We start from the raw sequence: 20726 nt of genomic DNA, 5'->3' as shown, positions 1-20726 counted from the left end.
CCGGTACCGAGCCCCACGCCGCGCCGCCGGGCGGGGCAGCCCCGGGGGGATGGGGACCGGCACCCCGGGGGATGGGGATCGGCGCGCCGGGCACTCACCATGCGCCCGTTCTGGACCACCAGCAGTTTGCCCTTGCCCTGCATCCCTGGCTCGGCCCGGCCCGGCGCGCTACGGGCGCGGCCCGCGGCCCCGCAGCATCCCCGGCCGGCGGCGCGGCTCTCCCGGCCCGGCCCGGCCCGGCGCTCCCGGCACTACCACACTACCGCTTTCGGCTCTCACAGGAAGTGTCGCCATGGGAACCGAGACCGCAGCGGGGGGAGCGGGGCTGCCCGCCCGCCCCGCGCCGCCGGCACCGCCCCGGTGGGCACCGGCTCCAGCTCCGGGCCAGGAGCCACCGCGGCGCCGCGGCATCTCCGTCCCCATCCCCGTCCCTGTCTCCATCTGCATCCACATCCGTTATCCCATTCCCATCTGCATCCCTGTTCCCATCCCACTCATTCCCCATTCCCATCCCCAGCTCCATCTGCATCCATCTCCGTGATCCCATCCCCATCTGCATCCTTGTTTCCATCCCCATCCCTGTCCCTGTCTCCATTCACATCTACATCCATGACCACATCCACATCTGCATCCCTGCTCCTAAACGCATCCCAGTCTCCATTCCCAGCATGGCTGTGTTGCCTTGGGGTCACCACCCCATTGTCCCCTCTCCCTGCAGCCTGGACAACCCGAGCGGGCTCCTCCCGGCCATTGCATCACCCCAGGGAAAGGGGGTGTAGGGGCAGGGGGACATCAACAGGCCCAGCACACCCTGCCACCAGCCTGGTGCCACTTGCCCTGGTCACAGAGGGTCTGGGGCTGGCTCTAGGGTCAGCATTTGGGGAGGTTTGCCTGTGCTGTGCGTGCCAGCAGAACCTGGCAGAGAGGAGCAGTGGACGTGCAGCTTGGAGTCACCAAACTGATGCCTAAGCAGTTTTGCCCATCTCCTAAGGTCGGGGTTCCATGTTGATCAGCAACCACAAACCAGTGGAGGATATTTTAGGTTATTTGTTAGGAAATCTCAGTAACTAACAGCGCAGGATAAACCACAGAACACCATGGCAACCCGCTCAGGGAAATGCTAATAACGGGGATGTAAGGTGGGTGATTAACCTATCAAAAGCAGAACCCTAACATTAAGTTGGGTGCAGATCTATGCAGAGAAAAATGAAGCTTTCCCACCATGAGCAGTAACAAAAGCAGAGCAGCACAAGCAGCCACAGCCCTGGCAGAGTCTCTGGGCAGGGGGGAACAGCCCCTCTGGCTGTCCCTCTGCCCCCTGCCACTGCGTGGAGCAGCATAGGGATGAGGGGTGATCGTTCTGCTCCCCTTCCCTTTGTCAGAGTGTGGCTGTGTTGTTTGGCTTGGCTTTGCCACGGGAGTTATAAATAAAAATGTCTCTCCAAGAGTGCGTGACTCACGGTCCTCACCGCAAGGATAACCTCTCTGCTGGGAAACCTGATCTGAGGACGGAACTGCAGCATGCAGGAATCAAAGACATTGCTTAATTAATGCACTTAATCCAAACGGAGAACAGATGAGCCCCTCACCCCACCTGGCTTGGGGGTGGGCTGCTGGAGAATGTGTCTGAGCCCCTCCGGACCCCTGTCCTGTGTCATCCCCAAGCTCCAGCTGCTGACAACCCAGCCCTCGACCTGCTCCAGGGCCTGGTGGTTTCCCTTGGGCAGCAGCGGGGAGCTGTGGCAGTCGCTGACGTGGCCTCAAGCAGCCTCAGCAATTTCTCCTGCCACTCTGCGAGGGGACAGCTCGTGGGTGCTGGTGTTGCCTCAACGTGAGGCATCCCGATGTGGGAGGCTGTGTCAGCCCTGTGCCTGGGCTCGGCATCTTCCCAGGCTGGGACCCCTGCCCCATGGGGAGAGGGATGCCCCGTGCCCCAGTGCCCCAGCCCGGGGGGGACCTGGTTTATCCTGGGGGTAGGTGGCGGCGGGGCGACAGCTGGCTGGGGGATTTGCTGAGGGCATTATTTAATGCCGTGGGTAAATGGAAGAACAGCAGCTAATTCCGGAGCCCGTAATCCTCTTCCTCCCCCGGGGACGGGGAGCGTGCCAGTCACGCACCCGCCGGCGGGCCCCGGGGACGAGCCCCGGCAGCTCCCCAGGCGGTGCCGCGGGCCGGAGCGACTCCCAGACCATGGGTGATGTGCAGAAGGTAAGCGGGGTCCGGTGACATCCCACCGGCTCCAGGGAGGGTGTGCGGCACCAGCTCCCGGTGGTGGCGCCGGGAGGGCTGGCAGAGCAGGGCTCTACCTGGGGCATGTTCTCCCAGCCTGCCCAGGAGCTGGGAGGGGTCCCAGGGCTGGGACAGCACACCCAGGAAGGGGAATTGGGGTGGGCAGATCTGCTGTGGGGCCACCCCGAGCCTGCACACCTTGGGAGCTGGGCCTTGGTGGTCGCTCAGGTCAGAGACACTTTGGTACCCAAAGCCAGCAGTGTGCCCAGTTCCCCTCTCCCAAACAAGGGTGCTCTGCAGCCACCCGGCACCCCACAGGGCTCCCCCAGCACCCCCCGCCCCCAGGGGCTGCTCTCTGTCATCCAGAAGCTGAAGGGTTCGGCGGAGCAGGAGCTCCGCATCGTCCTGCTGGGGCTGGACAATGCCGGCAAGACGACGCTGCTGAAGCGCCTGGCGTCCGAGGAAGTCAGCACCATCACCCCCACTCAGGTAGGTGCTGCTGGGGGCCTCGGGCGGCGGCAGAGAGGGCAGGTCCCACCCATCCCTTGAGTGATGCCGGGGTTTGTGTCCCCGCACAGGGATTCAACATCAAGAGCGTCCACTCCCACGGTTTGAAGCTGAATGTTTGGGATATCGGGGGGCAGCGCTCCATCCGCCCATACTGGAAGAAGTATCTGGGCAGCACAGACCTGCTGGTGAGTGGGGCAGCACCCCCAGCCCTGTGCATGCTGTGTGGGCCCCACAGAAGGGCTGTGCAGCCAGGCAAGAAGGAGTCCCTGACTGCCCCTTTTGTCCCCATGGCAGATTTATGTCATTGACAGTGCTGACCAGAAGCGTTTTGAGGAGACAGGGCAGGTATGAGGGGTGCAGCGAGGGGTGGCTGTGGGGTCCTGGGGCTCGGATCTGTCTGGCACCAGCTCTTTGAGGATGAGGGTGAAGTGAGGCTGCTCTCAGTTGTGGGGCAGTGCTGCAGGGAGGGGGCATGCTGTCCCGGGAGCGCTGTGGGAAGGCTCAAGATCAGAGTCTCAGCAGGCAGAGATATCCCACTCCATGGCTCAGCAGCTGCCCCTGAGCTGAGATGCTCCACGGGTGCCCAGCACAGGGGTGACAGTCCCTGGTGAAAGTGACCCCTCGATCTCCAGCCCTCATCCCACCCCCCAGCACCAGGTCAGTGATGCAGCCAAACAAAGGTTTACGAGCAGCAAATTTGGTTACAAACCCGGGAATGAAGCTCTGAGAGGGAAAGGTGAGACTCTGAGTGCCAGCCCTGGCTGTTCCGGCACCAGACGGTGCTGTGGGTGTGCCAGACAGCTCGGGACTGGCAGGAGCCTCCTGCAGCTGCCCTTTGCCCAGGGCTCTCCGTGCTGGGAGGGCTTCAATCCTCAGGTAGCCCTGTGTGTGGCTCCTGGGCCAATGGACCTTCAGGAGGTGAAGCTCCTTTGGGAGCTTCTCTCTCATGGGATGTCAAGACCTCACCCCTTCCTTATCTGCCACAACCACCAGAGAGAAGGGATGAGGCATTTGGAGGGCTGAGGTGTCCAGCCCATGCTGTGCAGCTCCGTGGAGGAGGGCAGCAGCCCTGGGAGAAGGTTCTCTCTTGGCAGGAGCTGGCAGAGCTCACGGAGGACGAGTCCCTCACGGGGGTCCCGCTGCTGGTGTTTGCCAACAAGCAGGACCTGGTGACTGCAGCACCCGCAGCCGAAATCGCAGAAGGGCTGAGCCTCCACACCTACCGGGACCGGGAGTGGCAGATCCAGGCCTGCTCGGCCCTGTCTGGGGAAGGGGTGCAGGTAGAGACGGGGGCCTGTGGGCTCTGCAGAGCTGGGAGTGGGCCCAAGGGCCTGAGCTCACATCGTTCTTCCCTCCAGGATGGGATGAACTGGATTTCCAGCCAGATCATGAACAGGAAGAAGTGAGAGCTGCAAAGTGCCAGACGGGCCTGAGCTGCAGGTCCCTATGCCACGGCCAACCCCCCAATCCCTTGGCTCGGCCCTGAGCCTCAGACTGCCATGTTCAGATGATTTTCCCACCCAGTCTTCCACTAATCAGCTGGCTTCCCCTCTCCTTGCCTCCCCGGCTTCCACGGGCTCCTCACACCCCCTGACACCCCGGCAGCCCCTGTGCTGTTGGAGGGAGTGTCCTGACTCACGCCAGGGTGCCAGGAACTCCAGAGACTGAGTCTTTGAAGCAGGTATTTGTTTATTCAGCAATGGGATGGGTGCACGGGGGAATACCTCCTCTTATCGTGCACACCAACATCGTGGATTTACAGCAATTTATTACACACAGCTCATGCATTATTCATACAACTCAGGAAAGGGTAGTTTTATGCTAAATACTTTCGGGCACTAATTCACATCCACTCAAGCACGCGTAATGCTCTCTGGTGGTCACCTTGGGTGGTCGTGGGATGAAGGCCCCAAGTCTTCCTCGAAGTTGTCCTTTTTCACCTCTTGCTCCAGAGCATGCGCACAATTCAGCTCTTCTGCAATGCTGATCTCAGCTGGCTCATCTCTTTCATGTTCTTGTTATCCTAAGGGCCTCCTGCCTCCCTTTCCTTTCAAGTGTCCTGTTACCTCAAGCGCATCCTGCCTCCCTCTCCTGTGTTCTGTTATCTCAAGCCCATCTTGCCTCACTCTCCCGTTAAACATTTCGAATGTTCTGCCAGTATTTTCCCATATAAAGTCCCGCCGTGTTGAGGGCTCGCACACCTCCAGCACGAGAACCTGCCCAGGACTGGTCCATCCACGCTGCTCTTACACCCCACGGGTGCTGCTGTGACCCACACATGCCCCGGGCACCCCAACACGGTGCCGGCTGCACCCCCAGGCACCCGTGCGCTGTGTGTCCGTCCCCCTGTGCTCCTGCAGGATGGCACCGGTGCTGCCCCGGCCGTGCCACGGTACAGAGGCTCGGGAAAGCGTCCGTTCGGCACCTCTCGCTGGCCAGAGGAGTCCCCACGTGCGCACAGGACCCGGGACAAGCACGAGGGCAGGACCAGTCGCCAACGGCGGGGTCTCCTTGCCCGGTGCCGGCGGAGGCTGCTCTGTGCCGCCGAGGGGACCCTGCACCCCCGGGACGTGCGTTGTGTCCCAGCCGGGGCTGCCGCCTGCCTGGAGGTGCCCATCCGGAGGGCTGGGAGATTCCGCTGCCTGGCCACCACGGCCGCCGTGGCGGAGGGATGAGGGGAGAGCTGCGGGAGCGGGGCGGGGGCTGCCCTGCGACCCTCAATAAAGCTGCTGTGACCTCCACGCTGCCTCGGCCTGTCCTTCCCGCGCCGCTGCGGCGGTGCTGACCCGCTGCTCTGCGTTCCCGGGGCCGTTCTTCCCGAGGCCGTTCCCTGGGCCCATCCCGGGGCTGTTCCCGTTCCCGCTCCCGTTCCCGGGACCCGTCGAGGCGGGTCACGTATCCCGCGGGGGGCCACGAGCTGCGCACGTGAGCGGCCCCGGGGAGGGCGGGCGGACTACAGCTCCCGGCACGCCCCGCGCCGCCGCGCACGCGTAGCACACGCCGAGAGGCCGTTCGGTCCCTTCCTCCCGCCTCCCGCCGCGCAACGGGAGCTACGCGCTCGCTGGCCCCGCCCTCTCCCCTGCAATAGGTGAACGGTGATGCCAATCACGGATAGGGGCGGGACCACGGCGAGAGCGGATTTCTGATTGGCTGTTTCTGTTGAGAGGCGGGGCCGGGGCGGAGCGCCGGAAGGGAAGGCGGAAGCGGAGCATGGCGGCGGGTGCGGGCGGGCTGGTGGCGGCGGCCGCGCTGCTGTTGGCCCTGGCCGGGCCGCGCCCGGTGCCCGCCGAGCTCACGGATGGCAACAGCGAGCACCTAAAGCGGGAGCACTCGCTGATGAAGCCGTACCAGGGTGAGCGTGGGGCCGGGGGGACGCGCAGGGCCCCCCGCGAGCGGCCCGGGCTGATCCGCGCTCTCTTCGCCCCTTTGCAGGCGCGGGCTCCGCCGCGATGCCCTTGTGGGACTTCCAGGGTAGCACCATGGTCACCAGCCAGTACGTGCGCCTGACGCCCGACGAGCGCAGTCGGGAGGGCTCCATCTGGAACCGCGTGGTGAGAGCCCGGGCAGAGACGGGCGGGGGCTCGGGACGGCCCTGCCGCCCCTTGCCCTGACGCCGCTGGGGTTTCTCCCACAGCCCTGCTTCCTCAAGGACTGGGAGCTCCACGTCCACTTCAAGATCCACGGAGCCGGCAAGAAGAACCTGCACGGGGATGGGCTGGCGCTGTGGTACACGCAGGAGCGCCTGACGCCAGGTCAGTGCCAGGAACCGGCTGGTCCGCAGCACACGGGCCCTGTCGCGGAAGGCAGCTGGCCAGGGAGCGCCTCTGAGCTCCCCCTGTCTGGTTTCACTAGATTAGGGTGACGTGTCCTGTGTGTTCTGCCCGGGCAGCAGGTGCCCTCAGCCACCTGCTTGGCAGTGAACAGTTTGTACAGCTGAACTCTCTGAACACGAATTCTGACCTCCTCCTGTCTCCCCCTCTCTCCACTGCTCTGCCCTGTTCCAGGTCCTGTTTTTGGCAGCAAGGACAACTTTCATGGACTGGCTATTTTCCTTGATACCTATCCTAATGATGAGGCGACAGAGGTGAGTGGTCCAGGCAGCTTGTGCAGTGCCCAGCAGGCTGTTTCCTTCCTGCTCCAAGTGCTTCTCACCTGATCCAAGGAAAAGTCTCTCCTTACTTGAGCGTGGTCTGCTCCTCCTGGCCTGGGAGTTGGTAAAGGGAAGAGTTGGTGTGCATTAATGGAGCTAAGAAGCTCCCTTCTCCTTTTTGTGCTGCTCTTGACTACACAGATGTTTCCAAGGCATTTTCTCTGCACAGGAGAGCAGGCACAGAGCTGGTGTAAACCCAGCACCACCTGCTAATATTCATCCTGAGTGTAATTCCCTGACTTCTGTGCTTTGGATGCTCATTCCGTGATGTTTCTGCCTTTATTTTCTCTTTGCAACCTCTGTGTGTCTGAAAGAAACTCCTGGGCCTCCTTTTTGCTCCAGAATTCCCCATGGCCACAGTATAGATCACTCCCGTGAGGGCTGGGGATCCTTTCCTTCTGTCCTGCTCTGTGTTTGTGGATTTCATTATGGCACAGTCAGAAAACAAAACTGTGCTTTGGGGTCTGTACCCCCAAAACCACGATACCTCAGTCATAAAGCACTTGGAAATGACCCATCTCCCTGTTGTCTTGATGCTCATGGGAGGTGAATTCCTGCCTCCAGTTGTCCTCTCCTGGTGTAGGTAACTTACTGATCACAAAACCCTGTGGGTGGTTTTGCTGCTTGTGTGAGATTTCTGCCCATTCTGGGTCTTGTGCTGTGTTCTTACATTTCTTATGTTCAAGGAACGACTGGACATGGCAGTCAGGGCTAGTTGACAAGGTGGGGATTGGTCACAGGACGGACTGAATGATCTCAGAGGTCTTTTCCAACCTAAATGATTCTGGGATTTTTACCCAGCCACTCTGCAAGCTTGGGGCTGTCTCTGCTCTGGCCATGCAATACAGGGTGGGTTTATTCACAGAATCACAGGATGGGGGTCTTGAAATGGGAGCTCAGAAAGGGTGGCTCTGCTTTAGGCAGCTCTGGCTCAGTTCAGAAGCAGCTTTAGATGGAGAAGCAGCCGTGATGTGCCGTGCTCCCACCCTGCGGGCACGGAGGCTCCGGCTGTGCCCCCGGGAGCCCCCGCAGCCCCGGCAGCCGCTGTCTGTGCCCCGCAGCGCGTGTTCCCCTACATCTCGGCCATGGTCAACAACGGCTCCCTGACCTACGACCACAGCAAGGACGGGCGCTGGACGGAGCTGGCCGGCTGCTCCGCTGACCTGCGCAACCAGAACCACGACACCTTCCTGGCCGTCCGCTACTCCCGGGGCCGGCTCACGGTGAGACCTGGTGGGGCACCTGCGCTTGAGGTGGGGCAGGGCTGGCTGTACCAGGAGCTGGAGGTGGTTTTCCAGGCTCAGCCACTGCCTGTCCAGCACATCCAGCTGCAGAGGTGCAGGCAGGCAGGATAGTGGCGTGCCAAAGGTGGCTGCCTGGAGAGGGTGTGGAGTGTTCCTCACTGGAGATATTCGTGAATCATCTGGACACAATCCGTGTGATCTGGGATGGCCCTGCTTGAGCGGGAAGGTTGGACCAGATTGTGGTCCCTTCCAAGCTGGGCTGTCCCATGGTCCTGAACATTCCTGGTGTGACCCTCTCCTGGTTTTGCAGGTGATGACTGACGTGGAAGACAAGAATGAGTGGAAGAACTGCATCGACATCGCAGGGGTGCAGCTGCCAACTGGGTACTTCTTTGGTGCTTCTGCTGGCACAGGAGATCTGTCTGGTGAGAGGGGGCTTTGCTCAGGGGAACACGTGGTGGTTGGAGCCTGGATTAGGTGACCCTGCCTTGGCAGAGGAGTTGGATATCCAGAGGTCCCTTCCAACCCTAAAAATTCTGTGATTCTGTGATTGTAACACTGGATGCACCGGATAGTTTCCATGGCTTCTTTCCCTGAATTGTTTACTGGGCTTCTGAAACCCTTTTGGGACCCATGGCTGGGGAAAGGAGGCACCTGAGAGCTAAGGAATGTCTTTGGATTGCAGTTTGATACCTGGGGATGAGGGTGGCTTGAGAGGGAAGGAGACTGGACCTGGCAGAGGAGGGTCTGAGGGGTGCTCTGAGTGTGTGGACATCTCAGAGCTTCTGATGGCATTTGGTGCTCATGTTTGTTCCCCAGACAATCACGACATTATCTCGATGAAGCTGTTCCAGCTCATGGTGGAGCACCCTGTAGAAGATGAGACCGTTGACTGGACCAAGATCGAGCCGAGCGTCAGCCTCCTTAAATCCCCCAAAGGTGAGCCTGTGGGCTTTGGAAACCTTCCAGGGGGAATTGGGATGTCGGGGCTGGACTCTGGAAGGTGTTGAAGATGTGACACCCGGCAAAACTCCACAGGAGCCGAGGTTGTGTCTGTCTCTGTAGCTGTTCTTTCCCTTGCAGACAACGTGGATGACCCGACGGGGAATTTCCGGAGCGGGCCACTGACGGGCTGGAAGGTGTTCCTGCTCCTGCTCTGTGCACTGCTGGGCATCATTGTCTGCGCTGTGGTGGGAGCCGTGGTCTTCCAGAAACGCCAGGAGCGGAACAAGCGTTTCTACTAGTGGAGCACCTGTGCCCAAACCCATCTTTTTTTATGGGGAGCTGTAAAAAACTGTGGTTTCTAAATGCTGTTTCTGAGAAATACCAGAAGTATTTTCTTACCTGTTGTCTGTTTGGCTGTAACCCCCGCCCGGCCCTTGGCCTCCCACGGGTTGGACTGAGGGGGATGATGCCCGCTGGCTCCCCAGAGCTGTGGTGTGGGAGCCTGGAGGTTGCTCCCTGGTTTTTCCAGCGCTCCCCCCGCCTTGCTGGGACTTGCTGTGCTGCCTGGGGCAGGTGTGAACGTGAGGGGCTGTGGGGAGGAGGCTGCGAGTGGGGCATTAAAGGACTGACACCACCCGTGGCTCTGGCTCTGTCTGGGGGGGGAGAGAAGGGGAGCTCTGCTGGGAAGCGCTGGTGTGGGGGGTCCCAGCTTGGTGGGATGTGCAGGGAGGCAATCCTGGAAGGATCCCAGAGGAACTGCGGGCGGGGATCTGTGTTCACTCCAGGGGATGTGATGGGGGTGTCCCCGCGATTTCCGGAGGAGCCCCGCGGGGGGGTGGCGGTGGGGCGGGATGGGGGGGGGGATGTCCCCGGCCGCCGGTCCCGCCCCCGTCCCGCCCCTTCGGCGGAAGAGAGCGGGGCCGTGTTTCCGGGGAAGAAGGGGGAGCGGCGGGCGCAGCCAGCGTGTCCCGCTGCCCGCGGGGCCGGGCGGGCACCATGGGCCCGGCCCGCCGCAGGGACGCGCTCCGGCTGCGCGGCGGAGGGTGAGCCCGGCGGGGTCCGTGGGGACGGTACCGGGGGAGGGGGACAAGGAGACTTGTGGGGAGGCTCTCGCGGTGTGGGGGGGACGGAGGTCCCGCCGTGCGCTGACCCCGCTCCATCCCGCAGGTCCCCGCCGCTCCTGCGGCTCTTCCCCGGCCGCCTCTCCGCATTCCCGCTGTTCCTCCTGGCGCTGCTGCTCGGCTTCGCTTCGCTGCTCTGGCTCCAGCTCAGCTGCTCGGGCGAGGGGCCGGCGCCGGGCGGGCAGGACCGGGGGGTTCCCCGGCAGCCGTGCCCGCCCCCCGCCCCGCTGCAGCCGCCCGAGGAGGAGCCGTCGTGGGGGCCGCACCGGCTGGCGCTGCTGGTGCCCTTCCGAGAGCGCTTCGAGGAGCTGCTGGCCTTCGTGCCCTACATGCACCGCTTCCTCAGCAAGAAGAGGATCCGCCACCACATCTTCATCCTCAACCAAGTGGATCATTTCAGGTAGCGCCTTCCTGTGCCATGGGGGTCCTTCCCGAAGCTTTCTGAGTGCTGGGAGGGTCTCACGGAGAAGCGGAGGGCCAGGGCAGCGGGAGGTCAGGGGCAGAGCGTGATGCTCTCCCCAAAACTGCTTATTCTAGAGCTTAGAGATGGATGAAGTGGTGGTTTGCTTCCTTCTTCCTTAGCAAGAATAGAATCTTAGCACAGAATCCCTTCTCCCCGGGTATTTTGGCTTTCTCCCCGGTGTCATAGGTCTGCAGCAGCAAACATCTGGGGAGTCTGGTATTCAAAGACAGACCACGGGGTGTTTGGAAATGCTGTCGCTTGCTCCCAGCTCTCCGTGCAGGGGGAAGCAGGGCTGCAGCTGCAGGATGGAGTGCTGTGTTTGATGTGCCCTTGTTTGGGGACCGGACACTGAGCACTGATGACCACGGCAGAGGGATGTGTGGGGACAGTGGCTGCTGTGCCTGGCACTGAGAGCCCCCAGTCCTGTGGCAGGTTTAACAGGGCATCCCTGATCAACGTGGGCTTCCTGGAGAGCGGCAACGACACCGACTACATCGCCATGCATGACGTGGATCTCCTGCCCCTCAACGAGCACCTGGACTACAGCTTCCCGGAGGCAGGGCCCTTCCATGTGGCATCCCCCGAGCTGCACCCGCTCTATCACTACAAGACCTACGTGGGTGGCATCCTGCTGCTCACCAAGCAGCACTATGAGTTGGTGAGCTCCTGGGTGGGGTGTCCTGGACAGTTTGGGGCAGGGGCTATGACATTATCACAGTGAGCTTGGGAAGTGGGAAAGGAGTCAAAATGGTTTGGGGACAGAGCCTATGGTCTGAGCTGCTGGGGGGCAGGAGAGGGGAGGCTGGGCTGGTGTCTGCTCCTCTGAGGCCATGGAGTTGTGCTGAACCTTGGCTGGCACGGTGCTGCTCTTGTTCCAGTGCAATGGCATGTCCAACCGCTTCTGGGGCTGGGGACGGGAGGACGATGAGTTCTATCGACGTATCAAAGGAGCTGGTCTCCAGGTAAGGGGTCTCTGCACCCTCCTGGCTTGAAATTGCCCTTTTTCTTGTCTCTTCACCTGGCCCCACTGTGGCCACCCAGGCTGGGGTGTGGGGAAGGCAGCCCTGTGCTCCAGCAGCAGGTGCAGGAGTTTTCCAGTAGCTTTATGGAAGCTCTGCTCTTCTCCCAGGTTCGTCGTCCCTCTGGAATCACGACTGGATACGAGACTTTCCAGCACCTGCATGACCCAGCCTGGAGGAAGAGAGACCAGAAGCGCATTGCTGCGCAGAAGCAGGTGAGACCTCTGGTCAGGGGGAACCACGGGAAGTTTGGGCTGTGGTCACCACGTGCTCTGAGCTCTCCTTGCTCATGTCCTCCCCTGCCAGCTCTGGCTCCCTCTCCAGGCACTGGGTGCTTGCCCTGTCCAGCCTGGGCCGAACAGTCTTTCTTTTCCTCAGGAACAGTTTAAGGTGGATCGGGAGGGAGGCCTGAACAACGTGAGGTACCGAATTGAGTCACGGACAGATCTGAGCGTGGCAGGAGCCCCTTGCACTGTCCTTAATATCTTGCTGGACTGTGACACAAATGAGACCCCCTGGTGCACGTTTGGCTGAGCCTGTCCCCATGTGCCAGTCGTGTGCTCTGTGCTGGTGCCAAGACTCCGTGGCTGCCGCGGAGCTGCCTGGAGCAGGCAGGATTTTGGCGGTGGATGAGCATGGCAGTGCTGGCGAGACACAGAGGAGCAGAAGAGGCTGAGAACTGGACTTTGCTGAGAGCAACAGAAGAGGCTGAGAGTGGGACTCGCTGGTATCGCTGCAGGTGCTGGTGCTGCCTCCCAGGGCAGGTGCAGGAGGTGGCTTTCCTGTGCTGGACATGGCTGAGCTGCCACGCAGCTCAGAGGACAATAAAGAACTGTCAGGGCACCTGTGAGTTGTGAATGCCCTGGGCTGTGCTGGCACTACTTCATTTTCCTGTTCCCTTCACCTTTCTTCAGCACACCTGTTCTGGCTTGGCCCCAGCTCCTCTCTGTGTGACAGGTGAGCTCTGAGCTGCTCTGGTTCAGAGGCCAAGCCAGTCTGAAATGGGCTCTCAGAGAGATGGTGCCTGTTCCAGCTGCCAGGTACCCCCAGGGCTGGGCTGTTGTCATTTCACTGCAGGAAGTGGTTGTGGTTGAGCCATGTCTGAGCCCCAGCATCCACAGTGCTGCTGAATGTCAGCACTTGGAGGCCAGGACCTCTCTGGAGTGAGGAGGAGAATTCTGGCTGAGCTCTCCTTTCCTTGCCTGCCTTCTCTGGCATGTGCTGCCACAGCCTTTCTGGGGGGGTTGGAAAACCTGATGTCTCCCCCGGGGTCTTGGCGCACATTTTGGGTGCTGCTGCCTCCTCAAGGTACTGGTTGAACAGCGAGTACCCCTCAGTTCAGTCCTGCCACCGGCGCTGGCACCAGGCCCTCTGCCTTTCCTGGTCCCTTCTGTCCTCATCTCCTGCCTGGCACTTCCTGGAGCGGTCGCTTTGCATCCCCAGAGAGAAGCTGTCACCATCCTGGGAAGACGAGTAGCTCCGGAGAGGAAGGAGGGAGGGAGGGAGGGAGGGGAAAAAGCATCAGAGCCAAGTGCGGGGGTCATGTACTGTGTAGGGGCTGTGGGATGGGGTGTCTGGAGAGATTTGGTACCTTCTGCTCTCTCTGCTGCTCTGGAGCTGGGAGAGGAATCTGGAGGCCTTGGATAGGGTGTGGGGGCGGCTGCCTCCGAGGCAGGGATCGAGGTGGCAGTGCAGGGTGGTGAGGATCTGCTTTGCTTAGTGGAGGGGGCAGGCCCATCCTCGGGGAAGTGTGTGGGTGTGCTGTCCAAGAGCTCCCAATGGCCTTTCCAGCTTGGTGGCCCCAAAGCAGCGCTGGTATCTGGTGTGAAGGTGCTGGTGAACTTGGACACCTGGTGCACTGCTCCACAGGTGTTCCCAGGACCAGTCACGCCCTCGCTGTGGGCAGCCAGAGGGAGATACCGACCCAGCAGCCCCGCTCCTGCCTCTCCATGGCACAGATTTGGGATTGGCCATCTGTGTGGCAGCCACTTCCCAGTGCCTGAACCGCAGCCAGGGCTGGTGGAGGCAGATCAAAGAATTCCTCTGCGCCGTTCAAAATAGATGACACCATTTGGGGCAGGTTTCATAAAGACATATCTGTGCAGAAACAGAGAGCATATGTGCACCTCGCACTTCGCTCAGCGCTCCAGGCTCCTCTCCCGCTGCCTGGCAGCTATTTCTCAGCTCTGCTCGCAGCCCCCTCATCCTCCGGTTGCTTTTGTGGAAGAGGCACCCTGCTGGAGACCTGGCTTCCTTTTATAGCCCTGAATGTGACTCGGAGGTCGCTCAGCTCCGCTCCCCCCACACACTTCGATATCGGCAATGGCCCAGCGGGAGGGGATGAAGTTTTTCCCCATGGCTTTTCCACAGATGGGTAACACCCTGCCTGCTGTCCCAGGAGCCCTGCAGAGCCGAGCCGAAAGCCTCCCAGCGTTCTCATGCTCTCAGCAAGCCTGAGGAGAACATCAGAATGCTCAGGGGCAGAGAGAGCCACTGGAGGCCCAGCCCTGCCCCTCTGTGACCCCTCTTCTGGAGTCAGAGTTACTGTCAGCGAGGCCATGCAGGGGTTGATGCAGGCACAGCCATCGAGGGCTTTTATTGCCAGGTTGTTATAAAGTGGATGGTTCTGGAGCTGTTTCCTGGTGGACGTGAAATTGCTGTAGTATCTTAGAGGGGGGCACTGGGGGGGTTAGGTGAGCAGAGAGGGGACTGGGCAAAAAGCAAGAGGAGGCTGGAGCATCTCTGCCTGAAGAAGGGGACATCCCTGGCTGCTGGAGTGACCTGGGCAGGACTGAGCCCCAGGGCTCTGTGGAAGCTGCTATCCCAGGGAGACGAGCTCGGGCCCACGGAGGAGCAGGAAACGGGGCAGACGGGAAGGAGGGGTGCGGCCGTGAGCAGCACCCCTTGCAGTCACCCGGCGTCCCTGCGACCTGCCCCATCCGAGCCCCGCGGGCTGAGCTCCAGGCAGAGGGCCAGGGCATCGCAGACACATTCCTGAGGCCAGCAGGATGGGCAATGGCACCGTTGGGAAGGGCCCCCCCGGTTCAGAGGCCACACGTGCTGGTGCGCAGCTGGGCACAGGAGCTGCGGGGAACGGGGGCCGAGGCCAGAGGGAGCGGAGCGTGCCTTGGCAGCGCACCGAGGACACCACCGGCATGTGAGCCCGGCGAGCAGGGACCGGGGACAGTGTGTGTGTGTGGGAGAGCACTGGCAGCACAGCTTGAGGACTCGGCTGTGCGGCGGGGGGAGCTGGCAGCGAGCGGGGCCCGGGGTGCGAGCACAGCGGATACGCCGAGCTGGGGACGGCGCGGTTCCTGCCCGGGGACAGACGGACACCGCGCCGTGGGACGGAGCAGGGCGGAGGACGCCGGTGACCAGGTCCAGCCCGTGGCGGGATTCTCGCTCCCTGCGGCTGCCAAAACCGGCTCCAGGCCAGGATGTGGCAGCGCTGATTCAGAGGGATGCAGCGTGTCCCGTCTCGCTGGCGCCAGGCCAGGCGGCAGCCCCACGGGGGTACACCGTGTCCCCCGGGGCTTTGTGAGGCTCCTGCCCACCCGCGGGTGCTGTGAGGGGGGGACACCGGGTTGCCCTGCAAGAGGACGGCGCAGAGAGTGTCCCAGGGAGCCGAGACCCTTCTCCACGCCGCAGGTACGAAGCAAAATATGTCTCTCCACTCTCGGTGGGCGATATCCGGGAATATCAGCGGCTCACTGGGGGCCGGCTGGCTTCAGTGCTGCCGGTCCCGGAGCTGTAGCTGGGGGGATTTGCGGGGATCTCCCCGCCATTGGGGGGAAGGGTTTCGCGCAAGTCCCGGCGCCGCACGCAGCCAGCGAGCCCTGCCCCGCCCCGCTGGTGGGCACGGCCAGGCCGCCCCCCTCCTTCTTCTTCTTCCTCCTCCTCCTCCTCCTCCTCCTGCTTCCCGCCCCTCCCGTCCCGCCGCCCCCGCGCCGCGATTTGCCGGTGCCGGCTCCGCCCGCCGCCCCGCGCGGCCGCGGCCGAGGGGCGCGTTCAAACGCGGCGAGGGAAGGAGCGCGGAGCGGAGCCGTGCGGGACCGCAGCGCCGCCGGCATGGTGAGTGCGGGCCCGGGCGGCCCCCGCCGCTCCCCATCCCCCTCTCCCCCTGCGCTCCGGCCAGCGGGGCTTTGTCCCGGGCTCGGCCCCGGGCACCGACCGCCCCCTCCGCCTTCTCCGTGCCGGAAATTCCGGCGGGGCTGCGGGGAGGCGCGGAGGGGGCTGCGCGGGGACCCGCGCCCGCCTCCCTCCAACCCCGCCGTTCCCCCCCGGGTGGAATGGGAATGGGAAAGCGAAAGGGTTTGGGGCCGTATCCTGCCCGGGCACGGCTGGGGTTGGGAGCAAGATCGCGAAGGAGCCGGGCTGGCCGGACCGGTGTTTTGGCGCCTGGAGGGCGATCCCCTCCCTGCCGCAGGCAGGACACCTTCGGGCTCCCCCGGCGTTTCCCAAACCTCCCACAACCTGACCTACTTCCTCGGCCGCCTGTGCCGGGAGGAGCCGCTGCGGGGCTCGGCCGAGCTGCTCCCCAGTGCCGGGGGTTGGATGTGCATCCACGCCCCCCCTCACCACCACCATGGGAACATCCATGTCCCGCATCCCCGTGCAAGCCCGGTGGCACCGCAGGCAGCCCGGCTCCTTCCAGAGGGTCCATCCCTGCTGCCCTTCGTGGGGTGCCGATGCCCGGAGCAGGTGTTGGGCTCGCAGAGGGAGGTGACAGCGCAGGCCGGGAGCTGTCAGACAGGTTTGTGCGTGGCAGCAATTAAAAGCTGGGTGTTTGTTTACCTGGCGCGTGGTGCTGAGAACCAGGGCAGCTTCCTGGGTGTAACCCGGCCCCGGAGCCCTCGGCGAGGCTGGGAGCGGTGGTGGGGGCTCTGCCTCGCCCCTGCCACACTCGCTATGTCCCCGGCACTGGTGTGAGGCCATCGTCCCCTCCCCAGCGCTGGGGAGCCAAACCCGAGGCCGAAGGCATCCTCTCATCCTTCCTCCCCCGGCCACCTGCGCAGGAAGCTGCATTGTCCCGTCAGCATCCTGCCCGTTCCCACCGCCCTCACGCCATGTCCGGCCACGGGGTCCCCGGCACGCACGCAGCAGCTGGGCTGTGGCCGCCTTGTCCATGCCCGGTGTTGGGGTGGGAATGCCTGTGGATGGATGGAGCCGTGTGGATCTTGCCCTGCGAGGTGCAGGAGCCCGTGCCGCCCATGCTGTGCGGGAAGTGTCCCCGTGGTGCCGGAGAGGTGCCCGTCCCGTCCGCGCCCCGGGGAGGCCAAGCTGATGGGCATCCGCAGGGGCATTTTGGGGAGGTCTCCAGAGGGTGTCCGGAGCCGGAGGGTCCCGGCGGGGAGGCCGGGTGCCGCCGGGCCGGGGCTGGCGCCAGGCCCGGGCAGGTGCTGCCGGCTCCCGAACTCGCCCGCCTGGCTGGGCGGCAGGTGCCTGTTCTGGTGCCGGCCCCGGCCCCGGCCGCGGGCGGGAGGTGGGGCTGGGTGTGGGAGGAGGCGCTGCACCATGGCGGGGGCAGCGGCGGGGAGCCCCCGCCCCGGTGCTTGCTGTGCCCTGTCCCCCGGGAAGCTGCACGGGAGATGGCAGATCCATCCCAGTGCCAGGAGCCCGTGTGGGCCCTTGGGGCTGGCTGGGAAAGGGGGTGCGGGGGTGTGTCCCGGCTGCCCGGCATCGCTGACTCTGTCTCTCCCTCGGCAGTGCTGGTTCTGGGCTTTTCTCTAATTCTCCATGGCAGCAGCACAGGGTCCTGTGACCTGTGAGCCTGACACCCGCGTCCTCGGCACCTACCTCTCCTCGGAGCCCGTTGGCGTCGTTGGCAGCATGGGCAGCGTGGGCAGCCTGGTGGAGAAGCAGGATCTGTCCCCCCTGGAGCTGCGGGCCCCGCTGGGCGGCTCGCGGGGGCTCCGGCAGCCCGATGGGCTGCTGCGGAAGGGGCCGAGCCAGCGGGAGCTCTTTGGGTACCTGCACGGGGCCAAGAAGGAGACGCGGTCGGAGCGGAAGCACCAGGTGTCGGGTGCCTGCTACAAGCGGGACTACGAGAGTGACCGCGAGAACCGATCCCCCGAGCGCTGCTCCCGGGAGCATCACCGTGGGGCCGACTTCTCCAAGAGCTCCCTGCCCGAGCGGGGCCGCTTCGACAAGGTGAGGCTGTGGAGTCCTGAAATATGGCCTGGTCTGTGAGAGGATGGGGATGGAGCAGAATGATCCATGCCTCCCTGCTTGGGATATGGGGATTTGAGGATGTTCAGGGATATGAAGCTGGGAGCGTGGGGGATCTCCCTGGCTGTAGAGGCTCATGCTTTACCTTGCTGCTGTTTTTCAGTGCCGTATCAGGCCCTCAGCCTTCAAGGCGGTGGCTGGGAAGGGGCTGGTCTCCATGCAGGGCTTGTCCTCGTCCAAGGGGCAGAAGTTGTCCAAGAGCAATGGGAGCCTGCACACGCTGCTGTCGCAGAGCAGCACAGCGGCCCCGCAGCACGGCCCGCTCCGCACCCACCTGCTCCACGCCATCAGCCTGGACGAGGCCTCTGACTCCAGCCACAACTCCATCCAGAGCTTCCCATCCTACGGCTCCCGCCTGAAGCCTGCCCAGAGCCAGTTCAGCGCCTCCATGGGCCACATCAACCACATTGGGGGCTCCTTGGACAGGGTCTCCCGGAGCCCCAGGGACACCCTGGCCCCTGAGAAGATGCCCCTGTCCTGCAAAAGCATGGCCACGCTGAGCCGGCTGCAGAGCCCTGGCGAGCCCCCGCCGCCCTACGAGTTCTCCTACTCGCTGGAGGACGCGGTGAAGCAGCTGGAGGACCGGCTGCAGGAGACGGGAGGGGAGCTGCGGCAGCTCAAGAGGAGCCTCAGCGAGACTGAAGATCCCTTCACACAGGTGAGCCGTGGGGCTGGGGCAGTGCTGAGTGCCCCGGGCAGGGATCTGGGGATGGAAGGAGCAGTGGAGGAGCTGCCGTGGTGGGTGATGGTTTGGAATGCCCAGGTGTGGGAGGACCAAGTATCATGGGACCTCTTGGGTCCCTTCTGGGACTGCTCTCACCAGTGTCCACCTGTGCTGGCAGGCATTTGAAGACAAGCAGCGGCTGTGGCTGGATGAGCTGGAGGACCTGAAGCAGATGTACATGGCCCGGCTGCAGCAGGTGATGCAGCAGGCGCAGCGCGGGCAGCGGGCGCTGCAGCTGCAGCTCTACAAGGCACAGCAGGAGAAGAAGCGGCTGCAGGAGGAGCTGAACCTGCAGCAGTGCCAGTGCGAGGAGACCAAGCTCCGGCAGCCCCAGGGCGAGCATGGGAGCCCCAAGCTGGAGGAGACCAAGTGGGAGGTGAGTCCCCTTCCTTCTCTCCCTGTTGCCACTCTCCTGGCTGTGGAGCCAGCATGGCGGCAGCAGTTTCCTGCTCTGGTGTCACTCGGGGCCACAGGACAGGAGGGATGAGCTGTGTGTGGTGCTTATGGGCTCCCAGGAGGATGACTTGGGGTGCTGCCACTTCTGGGGTCCTGCTCCCCCAGCCCTTCCTCACTGCTCGCCCGTGCCCTGCAGGTGTGCCAGAAGGCAGCAGAGATCTCCCTGCTGAAGCAGCAGCTCCGGGACACCCAGGAGGAGATGGCTCAGAAGCTGGGGGAGATCTTCAGCCTGAAGACGCAGCTGCGGGAGGCCAAGGCGGAGGTCCAGGCCAGGGACTCCCAGCTGGCACAGCTGGCAGACTCCTTCCAGAGCCCCCCGGAGCCCAGCACCTCCCTGCCTCTGGGTGATGACCCCATGCCATCGTGCCAGGACTTCCCTGGCTGCGAAACTGATGACTCCAAGTGCCGGGGCCTCCAGAGCGACTCGGCGGAGCCCCTGGAGCGGCAGGTGGAGTGGCTGTGGGCAGAGCTGCTGCGGGAGCGGCGTCAGGGCCAGCTGCAGGCTGTGAACTTTGAGCTGGAGAGGAAAACCTGGCAGGAGGAGAAGGAGAAGGTGCTGCGGTACCAGCGGGAGCTCCAGGCCAGCTACATGGAGATGTACCACCGGAGCCAGGCGCTGGAGCGGGAGCTGCGGCAGCTGCGGGCGGAGCCCAGGGATGTCGGCATCGATTCGCCCTGGATCGAGCGGGTGGAGTCCTCCAAGATCTGAGAGGCGGGATGCCAGTGGGACTGTGGAGGGGGAAGGTCTCTTGCTGCTGCAGTGGGACGATCTCAGGGTGTGCACAAGGACTGGCCCCGCTCGGCACCGCCCTGGGCTGAAGGACCGATTGCGACAGGGGAGCTTTTCCTTCTTGCAGCATTTCAGGCCCTTCTGGTGGGGGTCTCTGGAGGGCGGGGGGTCATCTGTGCCAGGGTGGGGGTCTTGCATGTGCCCCATGCTCTGAGTCCAGGAGCGTTTGCCCTGTGGTTTTTTCTGCCATGGGGGCAGAAACCAAACACCCTGTGAGACGTTCCCTGTCCCTCCTGCTCTGCTGCTCCTGTTCCTACAACCCAGTAACTTAATGTCTTGTGAGGAGAAGCGCAGGCCCTGTCCCCCACCCCACTGCCTTGCTGTGGGAGTTGCAGCTACTGTTTCCAGTGGCTGCCTTGGCAGCAGGGCCCTGGAGCTGGTGGTGCCACAGGGGAGGCAGAGGAGGAAACCCCGAGGAGTTCTGGTGCTGCTGGGAGGGGACAGCTGCCCCAGCACCTCTCCCGGGGCTTCCCATGTCCCCAGTGTGGAATGGAGGTGGCTGGTGCAGCTTTCTTCAGGCTGAGATGGGGGGAGTGCCTTGTGCAAGGAGGGATGGGAACTGGTGCTCTGCCACACTGGGAGGACTTGGGGTGGGAGAGAGGACTGGGGCATGTGCCTGAGCTGGGGGAGAGGCCGGGGTCTCCCCTCCCAGAGTGGGTGACGGGGAGCTGGGGGAGCCCAGAGGTGCTGGAAGGAGAGAGCCCTGCTCTATGCGTGTAACAGCACAGCCACGTGAAGGCTGGGCCCGGCCCCGCACCCTGTTCCTGCAATAAACCCGCATTTCTCTCTCCCGGCCTCTGCTCTGCTTCCCTCGGGCTCGGGGGGCTCCCGGCTGTCAGGGCAGGGG

At 63.3% G+C, this 20726-nt stretch overlaps 4 protein-coding genes across 5 annotated transcripts; all 4 read left to right on the top strand.

Annotated features, from left to right (window-relative positions):
* The first annotated feature begins 2040 nt into the window (after positions 1 to 2040).
* Positions 2041 to 4228, top strand: LOC138118244 (ADP-ribosylation factor-like protein 3). The gene is made up of 6 exons (XM_069029127.1): positions 2041 to 2208; positions 2518 to 2718; positions 2808 to 2924; positions 3034 to 3084; positions 3834 to 4019; positions 4098 to 4228. The coding sequence occupies exons 1-6, from the start codon at positions 2041 to 2043 to the stop codon at positions 4143 to 4145; spliced, it is 771 nt and encodes a 256-aa protein (XP_068885228.1). The 3' UTR covers positions 4146 to 4228.
* A 1687-nt stretch (positions 4229 to 5915) lies between these two features.
* LMAN2 (lectin, mannose binding 2) lies at positions 5916 to 9712 on the top strand. Its single transcript, XM_069029059.1, has 8 exons — positions 5916 to 6091; positions 6172 to 6290; positions 6374 to 6491; positions 6744 to 6823; positions 7951 to 8112; positions 8444 to 8558; positions 8953 to 9072; positions 9217 to 9712. The coding sequence occupies exons 1-8, from the start codon at positions 5950 to 5952 to the stop codon at positions 9375 to 9377; spliced, it is 1017 nt and encodes a 338-aa protein (XP_068885160.1). The 5' UTR covers positions 5916 to 5949; the 3' UTR covers positions 9378 to 9712.
* Positions 9713 to 9998: 286 nt separating this feature from the next.
* Positions 9999 to 12567, top strand: B4GALT7 (beta-1,4-galactosyltransferase 7). Its single transcript, XM_069028926.1, has 6 exons — positions 9999 to 10121; positions 10246 to 10599; positions 11095 to 11320; positions 11541 to 11624; positions 11792 to 11896; positions 12060 to 12567. Exons 1-6 carry the CDS (start codon positions 10075 to 10077, stop codon positions 12213 to 12215), a joined length of 972 nt encoding a protein of 323 aa, XP_068885027.1. The 5' UTR covers positions 9999 to 10074; the 3' UTR covers positions 12216 to 12567.
* A 2621-nt stretch (positions 12568 to 15188) lies between these two features.
* N4BP3 (NEDD4 binding protein 3) lies at positions 15189 to 20667 on the top strand. 2 transcript variants are annotated; one of them, XM_069028925.1, is made up of 5 exons: positions 15189 to 15329; positions 17388 to 17831; positions 18013 to 18567; positions 18752 to 19009; positions 19226 to 20667. In XM_069028925.1, the coding sequence occupies exons 2-5, from the start codon at positions 17418 to 17420 to the stop codon at positions 19796 to 19798; spliced, it is 1800 nt and encodes a 599-aa protein (XP_068885026.1). In that variant the 5' UTR covers positions 15189 to 15329; positions 17388 to 17417; the 3' UTR covers positions 19799 to 20667. The 2 variants fall into 2 exon arrangements, with proteins under 2 accessions (XP_068885026.1, XP_068885025.1); XM_069028924.1 differs by lacking the exon at positions 15189 to 15329 and adding an exon at positions 15652 to 15752.
* Positions 20668 to 20726: the final 59 nt, after the last annotated feature.

The sequence above is a fragment of the Aphelocoma coerulescens genome, chromosome 13 (genome assembly GCF_041296385.1).
Source record: "Aphelocoma coerulescens isolate FSJ_1873_10779 chromosome 13, UR_Acoe_1.0, whole genome shotgun sequence".
In the NCBI taxonomy this organism is placed as follows: Eukaryota; Metazoa; Chordata; class Aves; order Passeriformes; family Corvidae; genus Aphelocoma; species Aphelocoma coerulescens.
Note: the sequence above shows the minus strand (reverse complement) of the source record. Positions and strands in the feature narration are given on the sequence as shown.

Bases quoted from the DNA above. Each gene is read 5' to 3' on its own strand.
- LMAN2 (XM_069029059.1), top strand. From the start codon at position 5,950: ATGGCGGCGGGTGCGGGCGGGCTGGTGGCGGCGGCCGCGCTGCTGTTG. The intron at 8,113-8,443 runs GTGAGACCTGGT...CTGGTTTTGCAG, and splicing joins ACTCCCGGGGCCGGCTCACG to GTGATGACTGACGTGGAAGA. The intron at 8,559-8,952 runs GTGAGAGGGGGC...TTTGTTCCCCAG, and splicing joins TGGCACAGGAGATCTGTCTG to ACAATCACGACATTATCTCG.
- B4GALT7 (XM_069028926.1), top strand. From the start codon at position 10,075: ATGGGCCCGGCCCGCCGCAGGGACGCGCTCCGGCTGCGCGGCGGAGG. The intron at 10,600-11,094 runs GTAGCGCCTTCC...GTCCTGTGGCAG, and splicing joins AACCAAGTGGATCATTTCAG to GTTTAACAGGGCATCCCTGA. The intron at 11,897-12,059 runs GTGAGACCTCTG...TCTTTTCCTCAG, and splicing joins GCATTGCTGCGCAGAAGCAG to GAACAGTTTAAGGTGGATCG.
- LOC138118244 (XM_069029127.1), top strand. From the start codon at position 2,041: ATGGAAGAACAGCAGCTAATTCCGGAGCCCGTAATCCTCTTCCTCCCC. The intron at 2,719-2,807 runs GTAGGTGCTGCT...GTCCCCGCACAG, and splicing joins GCACCATCACCCCCACTCAG to GGATTCAACATCAAGAGCGT. The intron at 2,925-3,033 runs GTGAGTGGGGCA...TCCCCATGGCAG, and splicing joins TGGGCAGCACAGACCTGCTG to ATTTATGTCATTGACAGTGC.
- N4BP3 (XM_069028925.1), top strand. From the start codon at position 17,418: ATGGCAGCAGCACAGGGTCCTGTGACCTGTGAGCCTGACACCCGCGTC. The intron at 17,832-18,012 runs GTGAGGCTGTGG...GCTGTTTTTCAG, and splicing joins AGCGGGGCCGCTTCGACAAG to TGCCGTATCAGGCCCTCAGC. The intron at 19,010-19,225 runs GTGAGTCCCCTT...CGTGCCCTGCAG, and splicing joins TGGAGGAGACCAAGTGGGAG to GTGTGCCAGAAGGCAGCAGA.